General features: G+C 42.2%; 1 protein-coding gene across 1 annotated transcript in view; it reads left to right on the top strand.

The window, feature by feature from the left end:
* Nucleotides 1-12,500, top strand: part of LOC311134509 (sodium/potassium/calcium exchanger 1-like) — a gene marked incomplete at both ends in the record, with an annotated part of 45,260 nt that extends 32,760 nt beyond the window's left edge. The window contains 3 exons of the mRNA XM_084168207.1: nt 6,865-6,954; nt 8,428-8,594; nt 12,251-12,500. Coding sequence (XP_084024333.1) covers nt 6,865-6,954; nt 8,428-8,594; nt 12,251-12,500 — 507 coding nt within the window. The remainder of the gene's footprint in view (nt 1-6,864; nt 6,955-8,427; nt 8,595-12,250) is intronic.
* Nucleotides 12,501-12,841: the final 341 nt, after the last annotated feature.

Raw genomic sequence — 12,841 nt, forward strand, 5'->3', positions numbered from 1 at the left:
AGTGGAACTGATTGAAGTAGTGGAACTGATTGAAGTAGTGGAACTGATTGAAGTAGTGGAACTGATGGAAGTAGTGGAACTGATGGAAGTAGTGGAACTGAATGAAGTAGTGGAACTGATGGAAGTAGTGGAACTGATGGAAGTAGTGGAACTGATGGAAGTAGTGGAACTGATGGAAGTAGTGGAACTGAATGAAGTAGTGGAACTGATGGAAGTAGTGGAACTGAATGAAGTAGTGGAACTGATGGAAGTAGTGGAACTGATTGAAGTAGTGGAACTGATGGAAGTAGTGGAACTGATGGAAGTAGTGGAACTGATTGAAGTAGTGGAACTGATGGAAGTAGTGGAACTGATTGAAGTAGTGGAACTGATGGAAGTAGTGGAACTGATTGAAGTAGTGGAACTGATGGAAGTAGTGGAACTGATGGAAGTAGTGGAACTGATTGAAGTAGTGGAACTGATGGAAGTAGTGGAACTGATGGAAGTAGTGGAACTGATGGAAGTAGTGGAACTGATGGAAGTAGTGGAACTGAATGAAGTAGTGGAACTGATGGAAGTAGTGGAACTGATTGAAGTAGTGGAACTGATGGAAGTAGTGGAACTGATTGAAGTAGTGGAACTGATGGAAGTAGTGGAACTGATGGAAGTAGTGGAACTGATGGAAGTAGTGGAACTGATGGAAGTAGTGGAACTGATTGAAGTAGTGGAACTGATGGAAGTAGTGGAACTGATGGAAGTAGTGGAACTGATTTAAGTAGTGGAACTGATTGAAGTAGTGGAACTGATTGAAGTAGTGGAACTGATGGAAGTAGTGGAACTGATGGAAGTAGTGGAACTGAATGAAGTAGTGGAACTGATGGAAGTAGTGGAACTGATGGAAGTAGTGGAACTGATGGAAGTAGTGGAACTGATGGAAGTAGTGGAACTGAATGAAGTAGTGGAACTGATGGAAGTAGTGGAACTGAATGAAGTAGTGGAACTGATGGAAGTAGTGGAACTGATTGAAGTAGTGGAACTGATGGAAGTAGTGGAACTGATGGAAGTAGTGGAACTGATTGAAGTAGTGGAACTGATGGAAGTAGTGGAACTGATTGAAGTAGTGGAACTGATGGAAGTAGTGGAACTGATTGAAGTAGTGGAACTGATGGAAGTAGTGGAACTGATGGAAGTAGTGGAACTGATTGAAGTAGTGGAACTGATGGAAGTAGTGGAACTGATGGAAGTAGTGGAACTGATGGAAGTAGTGGAACTGATGGAAGTAGTGGAACTGAATGAAGTAGTGGAACTGATGGAAGTAGTGGAACTGATGGAAGTAGTGGAACTGATGGAAGTAGTGGAACTGATGGAAGTAATGGAACTGATTGAAGTAATGGAACTGATGGAAGTAGTGGAACTGAATGAAGTAATGGAACTAAATGAAGTAGTGGAACTGAATGAAGTAATGGAACTGATGGAAGTAGTGGAACTGAATGAAGTAATGGAACTGATTGAAGTAGTGGAACTGAATGAAGTAGTGGAACTGAATGAAGTAATGGAACTGATTGAAGTAGTGGAACTGAATGAAGTAATGGAACTGATTGAAGTAGTGGAACTGATTGAAGTAGTGGAACTGATGGAAGTAATGGAACTGATTGAAGTAGTGGAACTGATTGAAGTAGTGGAACTGATGGAAGTAGTGGAACTGATGGAAGTAGTGGAACTGATTGAAGTAGTGGAACTGATTGAAGTAGTGGAACTGATGGAAGTAGTGGAATTGATGGAAGTAGTGGAACTGATGGAAGTAGTGGAACTGATGGAAGTAGTGGAACTGATGGAAGTAGTGGAACTGATGGAAGTAGTGGAACTGATGGAAGTAGTGGAACTGAATGAAGTAGTGGAACTGATTTAAGTAATGAACTGATGGAAGTTGTGGAACTGATGGAAGTAGTGGAACTGATGGAAGTAGTGGAACTGATGGAAGTAGTGGAACTAATGGAAGTAGTGGAACTGATTGAAGTAGTGGAACTGATTGAAGTAGTGGAACTGATGGAAGTAGTGGAACTGATGGAAGTAGTGGAACTGATGGAAGTAGTGGAACTGATGAAGTAGTGGAACTGATTGAAGTAGTGGAACTGATGGAAGTAGTGGAACTGATGGAAGTAGTGGAACTGATTGAAGTAGTGGAACTGATTGAAGTAGTGGAACTGATTGAAGTAGTGGAACTGATGGAAGTAGTGGAACTGATTGAAGTAGTGGAACTGATTGAAGTAGTGGAACTGATGGAAGTAGTGGAACTGATGGAAGTAGTGGAACTGATGGAAGTAGTGGAACTGATGGAAGTAGTGGAACTGATGGAAGTAGTGGAACTGATTTAAGTAGTGGAACTGATTGAAGTAGTGGAACTGATTGAAGTAGTGGAACTGATGGAAGTAGTGGAACTGATGGAAGTAGTGGAACTGATTTAAGTAGTGGAACTGATTGAAGTAGTGGAACTGATTGAAGTAGTGGAACTGATTGAAGTAGTGGAACTGATGGAAGTAATGGTACTGATTGAAGTAGTGGAACTGATGGAAGTAGTGGAACTGATGGAAGTAGTGGAACTGATGGAAGTAGTGGAACTGATGGAAGTAGTGGAACTGATGGAAGTAGTGGAACTGATTTAAGTAGTGGAACTGATTGAAGTAGTGGAACTGATTGAAGTAGTGGAACTGATGGAAGTAGTGGAACTGATGGAAGTAGTGGAACTGAATGAAGTAGTGGAACTGATGGAAGTAGTGGAACTGATGGAAGTAGTGGAACTGATGGAAGTAGTGGAACTGATGGAAGTAGTGGAACTGATTGAAGTAGTGGAACTGATGGAAGTAGTGGAACTGAATGAAGTAGTGGAACTGATGGAAGTAGTGGAACTGATTGAAGTAGTGGAACTGATGGAAGTAGTGGAACTGATGGAAGTAGTGGAACTGATTGAAGTAGTGGAACTGATGGAAGTAGTGGAACTGATTGAAGTAGTGGAACTGATGGAAGTAGTGGAACTGATTGAAGTAGTGGAACTGATGGAAGTAGTGGAACTGATGGAAGTAGTGGAACTGATTGAAGTAGTGGAACTGATTGAAGTAGTGGAACTGATGGAAGTAGTGGAACTGATGGAAGTAGTGGAACTGATTTAAGTAGTGGAACTGATGGAAGTAGTGGAACTGATTGAAGTAGTGGAACTGATTGAAGTAGTGGAACTGATGGAAGTAGTGGAACTGATGGAAGTAGTGGAACTGATTTAAGTAGTGGAACTGATTGAAGTAGTGGAACTGATTGAAGTAGTGGAACTGATTGAAGTAGTGGAACTGATGGAAGTAATGGTACTGATTGAAGTAGTGGAACTGATGGAAGTAGTGGAACTGATGGAAGTAGTGGAACTGATGGAAGTAGTGGAACTGATTTAAGTAGTGGAACTGATTGAAGTAGTGGAACTGATTGAAGTAGTGGAACTGATGGAAGTAGTGGAACTGATGGAAGTAGTGGAACTGAATGAAGTAGTGGAACTGATGGAAGTAGTGGAACTGATGGAAGTAGTGGAACTGATGGAAGTAGTGGAACTGATGGAAGTAGTGGAACTGATTGAAGTAGTGGAACTGATGGAAGTAGTGGAACTGAATGAAGTAGTGGAACTGATGGAAGTAGTGGAACTGATTGAAGTAGTGGAACTGATGGAAGTAGTGGAACTGATGGAAGTAGTGGAACTGATTGAAGTAGTGGAACTGATGGAAGTAGTGGAACTGATTGAAGTAGTGGAACTGATGGAAGTAGTGGAACTGATTGAAGTAGTGGAACTGATGGAAGTAGTGGAACTGATGGAAGTAGTGGAACTGATTGAAGTAGTGGAACTGATGGAAGTAGTGGAACTGATTGAAGTAGTGGAACTGATGGAAGTAGTGGAACTGATGAAGTAGTGGAACTGATGGAAGTAGTGGAACTGATGGAAGTAGTGGAACTGATTGAAGTAGTGGAACTGATTGAAGTAGTGGAACTGATTGAAGTAGTGGAACTGATGGAAGTAGTGGAACTGATGGAAGTAGTGGAACTGATTTAAGTAGTGGAACTGATGGAAGTAGTGGAACTGATTGAAGTAGTGGAACTGATTGAAGTAGTGGAACTGATGGAAGTAGTGGAACTGATGGAAGTAGTGGAACTGATTTAAGTAGTGGAACTGATTGAAGTAGTGGAACTGATTGAAGTAGTGGAACTGATTGAAGTAGTGGAACTGATGGAAGTAATGGTACTGATTGAAGTAGTGGAACTGATGGAAGTAGTGGAACTGATGGAAGTAGTGGAACTGATGGAAGTAGTGGAACTGATTTAAGTAGTGGAACTGATTGAAGTAGTGGAACTGATTGAAGTAGTGGAACTGATGGAAGTAGTGGAACTGATGGAAGTAGTGGAACTGAATGAAGTAGTGGAACTGATGGAAGTAGTGGAACTGATGGAAGTAGTGGAACTGATGGAAGTAGTGGAACTGATGGAAGTAGTGGAACTGATTGAAGTAGTGGAACTGATGGAAGTAGTGGAACTGAATGAAGTAGTGGAACTGATGGAAGTAGTGGAACTGATTGAAGTAGTGGAACTGATGGAAGTAGTGGAACTGATGGAAGTAGTGGAACTGATTGAAGTAGTGGAACTGATGGAAGTAGTGGAACTGATTGAAGTAGTGGAACTGATGGAAGTAGTGGAACTGATTGAAGTAGTGGAACTGATGGAAGTAGTGGAACTGATGGAAGTAGTGGAACTGATTGAAGTAGTGGAACTGATTGAAGTAGTGGAACTGATGGAAGTAGTGGAACTGATGGAAGTAGTGGAACTGATGGAAGTAGTGGAACTGAATGAAGTAGTGGAACTGATGGAAGTAGTGGAACTGATGGAAGTAGTGGAACTGATGGAAGTAGTGGAACTGATGGAAGTAATGGAACTGATTGAAGTGATGGAACTCATGGAAGTAGTGGAACTGAATGAAGTAATGGAACTAAATGAAGTAGTGGAACTGAATGAAGTAATGGAACTGATGGAAGTAGTGGAACTGAATGAAGTAATGGAACTGATTGAAGTAGTGGAACTGAATGAAGTAGTGGAACTGAATGAAGTAATGGAACTGATTGAAGTAGTGGAACTGAATGAAGTAATGGAACTGATTGAAGTAGTGGAACTGATTGAAGTAGTGGAACTGATGGAAGTAGTGGAACTGATGGAAGTAGTGGAACTGATTGAAGTAGTGGAACTGATTGAAGTAGTGGAACTGATGGAAGTAGTGGAATTGATGGAAGTAGTGGAACTGATGGAAGTAGTGGAACTGATGGAAGTAGTGGAACTGATGGAAGTAGTGGAACTGATGGAAGTAGTGGAATTGATGGAAGTAGTGGAACTGATTGAAGTAGTGGAACTGATGGAAGTAGTGGAACTGATTGAAGTAGTGGAACTGATGGAAGTAGTGGAACTGATGGAAGTAGTGGAACTGATGGAAGTAGTGGAACTGATGGAACTGATGGAAGTAGTGGAACTGATGGAAGTAGTGGAACTGATGGAAGTAGTGGAACTGATGGAAGTAGTGGAACTGATGGAAGTAGTGGAACTGATGGAAGTAGTGGAACTGATGGAAGTAGTGGAACTGATTGAAGTAGTGGAACTGATGGAAGTAGTGGAACTGATTGAAGTAGTGGAACTGATTGAAGTAGTGGAACTGATGGAAGTAGTGGAACTGATGGAAGTAGTGGAACTGATGGAAGTAGTGGAACTGATGGAAGTAGTGGAACTGATGGAAGTAGTGGAACTGATGGAAGTAGTGGAACTGATTGAAGTAGTGGAACTGATTGAAGTAGTGGAACTGATGGAAGTAGTGGAACTGAATGAAGTAATGGAACTGATTGAAGTAGTGGAACTGATTGAAGTAGTGGAACTGATGGAAGTAATGGAACTGATTGAAGTAGTGGAACTGATGGAAGTAGTGGAACTGATGGAAGTAGTGGAACTGATGGAAGTAGTGGAACTGATGGAAGTAGTGGAACTGATGGAAGTAGTGAAACTGATGGAAGTAGTGGAACTGATGGAAGTAGTGGAACTGATGGAAGTAGTGGAACTGATGGAAGTAGTGGAACTGATTGAAGTAGTGGAACTGATGGAAGTAGTGGAACTGATTGAAGTAGTGGAACTGATGGAAGTAGTGGAATTGATGGAAGTAGTGGAACTGATGGAAGGAGTGGAACTGATGGAAGTAGTGGAACTGATGGAAGTAGTGGAACTGATGGAAGTAGTGGAACTGATGGAAGTAGTGGAACTGATTGAAGTAGTGGAACTGATGGAAGTAGTGGAACTGATGGAAGTAGTGGAACTGATGGAAGTAGTGGAACTGATGGAAGTAGTGGAACTGATGGAAGTAGTGGAACTGATGGAAGTAGTGGAACTGAAGTAGTGGAACTGATGGAAGTAGTGGAACTGATGGAAGTAGTGGAACTGATGGAAGTAATGGAACTGATGGAAGTAGTGGAACTGATTGAAGTAGTGGAACTGATGGAAGTAGTGGAACTGATGGAAGTAGTGGAACTGATGGAAGTAGTGGAACTGATGGAAGTAGTGGAACTGATGGAAGTAGTGGAACTGATGGAAGTAGTGGGACTGATGGAAGTAGTGGAACTGATGGAAGTAGTGGAACTGATTGAATTAATGGAACTGATGGAAGTAGTGGAACTGATTGAAGTAGTGGAACTAGCTTAATCAAATTCCTAGAATCTCTGCTTGTATTTGATGTTGGCATTTACTGTCCCTGAGTCTATCAAACTGTATGGTGTAAATATACCTCTGCTAAGCAGCGACCGAAGACAACGTGTTTCTCTTTCTGTCCTGCAGCTATATAAGAGGTTTTTTGTGATCACCTTCCTGGGGTCTATCCTGTGGATCGCTGTCTTCTCCTACCTCATGGTGTGGTGGGCACATCAGGTAAGGTATACTAACTGCATCCTCAGTCTTTTGAACACAGTGGATGAGTCTAATGTACAAGACTAGTAGAATAATTAAAGAGGACTAGTAGAAGAGGTTGTCTTCCTTTTGGCACTCCCACTACTGAGTCAAATAGAACACTATTAGAACCAACACCCTGTGTTCCTCTCACTACCACTACTGAGTCAAATAGAACACTATTAGAACCAACACCCTGTGTTCCTCTCACTACCACTACGGAGTCAAATAGAACAAACTATTCCTATTAGAACCAACACCCTGTGTTCCTCTCACTACCACTACTGAGTCAAATAGAACACTATTAGAACCAACACCCTGTGTTCCTCTCACTACCACTACGGAGTCAAATAGAACAAACTATTCCTATTAGAACCAACACCCTGTGTTCATCTCAGTACCACTACTGAGTCAAATAGAACACTATTAGAACCAACACACTGTGTTCCTCTCACTACCACTACTGGGTCAAATAGAACAAACTATTAGAACCAACACCTTGTGTTCCTCTCACTACCACTACTGAGTCAAATAGAACACTATTAGAACCAACACCCTGTGTTCCTCTCACTACCTCCACTGAGTCAAATAGAACACTATTAGAACCAACACCCTGTGTTCCTCTCACTACCACTACTGAGTCAAATAGAACACTATTAGAACCAACACCCTGTGTTCCTCTCACTACCACTACTGAGTCAAATAGAACACTATTAGAACCAACACCCTGTGTTCCTCTCACTACCACTACGGAGTCAAATAGAACAAACTATTCCTATTAGAACCAACACCCTGTGTTCCTCTCACTACCACTACTGAGTCAAATAGAACACTATTAGAACCAACACCCTGTGTTCCTCTCACTACCACTACGGAGTCAAATAGAACAAACTATTCCTATTAGAACCAACACCCTGTGTTCATCTCAGTACCACTACTGAGTCAAATAGAACACTATTAGAACCAACACACTGTGTTCCTCTCACTACCACTACTGGGTCAAATAGAACAAACTATTAGAACCAACACCTTGTGTTCCTCTCACTACCACTACTGAGTCAAATAGAACACTATTAGAACCAACACCCTGTGTTCCTCTCACTACCTCTACTGAGTCAAATAGAACACTATTAGAACCAACACCCTGTGTTCCTCTCACTACCACTACTGAGTCAAATAGAACACTATTAGAACCAACACCCTGTGTTCCTCTCACTACCACTACTGAGTCAAATAGAACACTATTAGAACCAACACCCTGTGTTCCTCTCACTACCACTACTGGGTCAAATAGAACACTATTAGAACCAACACCCTGTGTTCCTCTCACTACCACTACTGGGTCAAATAGAACACTATTAGAACCAACACCCTGTGTTCCTCTCACTACCACTACTGAGACAAATAGAACAAACTATTCATATTAGAACCTAACACACACCCTGTTCCTGTCAGGTGGGAGAGACCATAGGCATCTCAGAGGAGATCATGGGCCTGACCATCCTGGCTGCAGGGACGTCCATCCCTGACCTCATCACTAGTGTCATCGTGGCTCGTAAAGGACTGGGGGATATGGCTGTGTCCAGCTCTGTGGGCTCCAACATATTCGACATCACTATGGGGTTGAGTACCATTCAGTACCACTACAGTACTATAACTCTACTCTACAGTTCACAGAGGCAGTAATGATACAGATCAGGAAGGAATCAAATTACTTAATGATAAATGATCATATCTATATCTGTGAGAAGATGAGTTTCTCTGGTATTAAGGATGTCAGAATGCAAGAATACAAATAAACTCTTAGATGGAGATTTGACACAATGTATTTAATTATATGGAACCGGATTCAACATAACAAGCTGCAAGAGTTGCCTCTTGCGATCAGTATGAGAGACAAAGAGATCTCTCAGTTTATATACTTCAAGATAAACAAGTTTTAACCAACATCTGGCAACCATCACTGGAAGACCCTCCCAACCGAGATGGTACCAGCCGGCACCCCAGACGGGACCGTCCCTCTATAACTCATTCTAAGATAAATAACAGTGGTTCCTTCAGATTTGTATTATTACTTTCTGGCTCCCAGAATGACATGATAAATGTATTGAACACATTCCCAAATCCTGTGTAAAGACGTAATATCAATCTGGAATGTCATAGACTAGTAATTGCAGGAACAGATTACTCTGGAGCAGGGGCTTTTTCCTGCAATCTAGAGCCATAATCTATTTAAAAAATATGTATATTTTTATGCATATCTAAGCATACCTCATGAGCTGTCTGTATCTTCCTGACTGGTGGATCTTTTTTTTTAAAGAAACTAAACTCTGCATCTCTGCGAAAATCTGGGTAAACGATTGAAAGGCATGTGAGTCTTATTCAGTACATGTAGTTATTGCCCGCTTTCTAAAGTCTATCAACCTTGCCAGCAGGCATGCCAGCGAAGATGGTTAGACAAGATACCTACTAACTTCACTGATAGCCTGAAATGGCTTCTTGGTAGCTAGTTATGAGGATGGGAGATTGGGAACCTCTCTGGGCTAAAGCCAACTTCATAAAACTGCTAGATGGATAGTAGTATTACAGAGAAACGGGTCAAAAAGCATTTGAGTCAACGCTCTTATCCAGAGCTATTAGGGTTAAGTGCCTTGCTCAAGGGCACATCCACAGATTTTTCACGTTGTCGGCTCAGGGATTTGAGACCGAAACCTTTCAGTTATTGGCCCCACGCGCTAACCGCTAGGCTACCTGCCTCCCTATTTGAGGGAGCATGTGCCCGTGTGCCCCCTATGGGCATGACGCCACTGCTCTGGAATCAGATGTTAACATAATGTGTAATTCGGCCTATTAAACACAAAAACTATGTTTTAAGTGAGAATTAGGCAGGTCTGTTGCAGAAAAATAAAATAAATTATTGCCTAGTTCACCCATATTTTATTTCTATTTTTGCAAAAAAAAGTATTGTGTAGTTCCAGTAGTTAGCTACACCGCTACATGGTAAAACAGTAGTGTGTAGTTCCAGTAGTTAGCTGCACAGCTACATGGTAAAACAGTAGTGTGTAGTTCCAGTAGTTAGCTACACCGCTACATGGTAAAACAGTAGTGTGTAGTTCCAGTAGTTAGCTACACCGCTACATGGTAAAACAGTAGTGTGTAGTTCCAGTAGTTAGCTACACCGCTACATGGTAAAACAGTAGTGTGTAGTTCCAGTAGTTAGCTGCACCGCTACATGGTAAAACAGTAGTGTGGAGTTCCAGTAGTTAGCTACACCGCTACATGGTAAAACAGTAGTGTGTAGTTCCAGTAGTTAGCTACACCGCTACATGGTAAAACAGTAGTGTGTAGTTCCAGTAGTTAGCTACACCGCTACATGGTAAAACAGTAGTGTGTATTTCCAGTAGTTAGCTTCACAGCTACATGGTAAAACAGTAGTGTGTAGTTCCAGTAGTTAGCTACACCGCTACATGGTAAAACAGTAGTGTGTAGTTCCAGTAGTTAGCTGCACCGCTACATGGTAAAACAGTAGTGTGTAGTTCCAGTAGTTAGCTACACCGCTACATGGTAAAACAGTAGTGTGTAGTTCCAGTAGTTAGCTACACCGCTACATGGTAAAACAGTAGTGTGTAGTTCCAGTAGTTAGCTACACCGCTACATGGCTAAACAGTAGTGTGTAGTTCCAGTAGTTAGCTACACCGCTACATGGTAAAACAGTAGTGTGTAGTTCCAGTAGTTAGCTACACCGCTACATGGCTAAACAGTAGTGTGTAGTTCCAGTAGTTAGCTGCACCGCTACATGGTAAAACAGTAGTGTGGAGTTCCAGTAGTTAGCTACACCGCTACATGGTAAAACAGTAGTGTGTAGTTCCAGTAGTTAGCTACACCGCTACATGGTAAAACAGTAGTGTGTAGTTCCAGTAGTTAGCTACACCGCTACATGGTAAAACAGTAGTGTGTAGTTCCAGTAGTTAGCTGCACCGCTACATGGTAAAACAGTAGTGTGTAGTTCCAGTAGTTAGCTACACCGCTACATGGTAAAACAGTAGTGTGTAGTTCCAGTAGTTAGCTACACCGCTACATGGCTAAACAGTAGTGTGTAGTTCCAGTAGTTAGCTACACCGCTACATAGTAAAACAGTAGTGTGTAGTTCCAGTAGTTAGCTGCACCGCTACATGGTAAAACAGTAGTGTGTAGTTCCAGTAGTTAGCTACACCGCTACATGGTAAAACAGTAGTGTGTAGTTCCAGTAGTTAGCTACACCGCTACATGGTAAAACAGTAGTATGTAGTTCCAGTAGTTAGCTGCACCGCTACATGGTAAAACAGTAGTGTGTAGTTCCAGTAGTTAGCTACACCGCTACATGGCTAAACAGTAGTGTGTAGTTCCAGTAGTTAGCTACACCGCTACATGGTAAAACAGTAGTGTGTAGTTCCAGTAGTTAGCTGCACCGCTACATGGTAAAACAGTAGTGTGTAGTTCCAGTAGTTAGCTACACCGCTACATGGTAAAACAGTAGTGTGTAGTTCCAGTAGTTAGCTACACCGCTACATGGCTAAACAGTAGTGTGTAGTTCCAGTAGTTAGCTACACCGCTACATGGTAAAACAGTAGTATGTAGTTCCAGTAGTTAGCTACACCGCTACATGGTAAAACAGTAGTGTGTAGTTCCAGTAGTTAGCTGCACCGCTACATGGTAAAACAGTAGTGTGTAGTTCCAGTAGTTAGCTACACCGCTACATGGTAAAACAGTAGTGTGTAGTTCCAGTAGTTAGCTACACCGCTACATGGTAAAACAGTAGTGTGTAGTTCCAGTAGTTAGCTACACCGCTACATGGTAAAACAGTAGTGTGTAGTTCCAGTAGTTAGCTACACCGCTACATGGTAAAACAGTAGTGTGTAGTTCCAGTAGTTAGCTACACCGCTACATGGTAAAACAGTAGTGTGTAGTTCCAGTAGTTAGCTACACCGCTACATGGTAAAACAGTAGTGTGTAGTTCCAGTAGTTAGCTACACCGCTACATGGTAAAAAAGTTGTTAACTACTGAAAACACGACCAATATTTGAATTCAGTTCAACTACCACCAAGCTACTGCAAAATGTATTCAAATTCCTAGATATGGTTCACTACTCCCCAGCCCTGACTATGGGGTAACAACCTCTAACTGGCTGGTAGAGGCTCTGAGAAAGAGGCTCAAAGTTTTATGAGTCAAATTGCTTAAAATATGTCAACCTAGCTGTACAAGGTAAAAATATATTTCTCTCTTTCTCTCCCCCCCCAGCCTGCCAGTCCCGTGGTTAATGTGGTCGTCCTTCCATGGTTTTGCTCCGGTGCCCGTCAGCTCCAACGGTCTGTTCTGTGCCATTGTGCTGCTCTTCTTCATGTTGCTCTTCGTCATCATCAGTATCGCTGTGTGTAAGTGGAAGATGAACAAGACGCTCGGCTTCAGCATGTTCCTTCTCTACTTTGTGTTCCTGGTGCTGAGTGTTCTGCTAGAGGACAGAGTTATCATCTGCCCAGTGTCCATCTGACTCTACACCATCCATGTAGCACACACACACACACACACACATACACACACACACACACACACACACACACACACACACACACATACACACACACACACACACTAACACACACACACACACACACACACACACACACACACACACACACACACACACACACACACACACACACACACACACACACACACATACACACACACACATACACACACACACACACACACACACACACACACACACACACACACACACACACACACACACACACACACACACATATGCACACACACACACAAATGCATGCACACACACACACGCACACACACACGCACAAACACAGA

The sequence above is a fragment of the Coregonus lavaretus genome, assembly GCF_964263955.1.
Source record: "Coregonus lavaretus genome assembly, chromosome: 9".
Lineage (NCBI taxonomy): Eukaryota > Metazoa > Chordata > Actinopteri > Salmoniformes > Salmonidae > Coregonus > Coregonus lavaretus.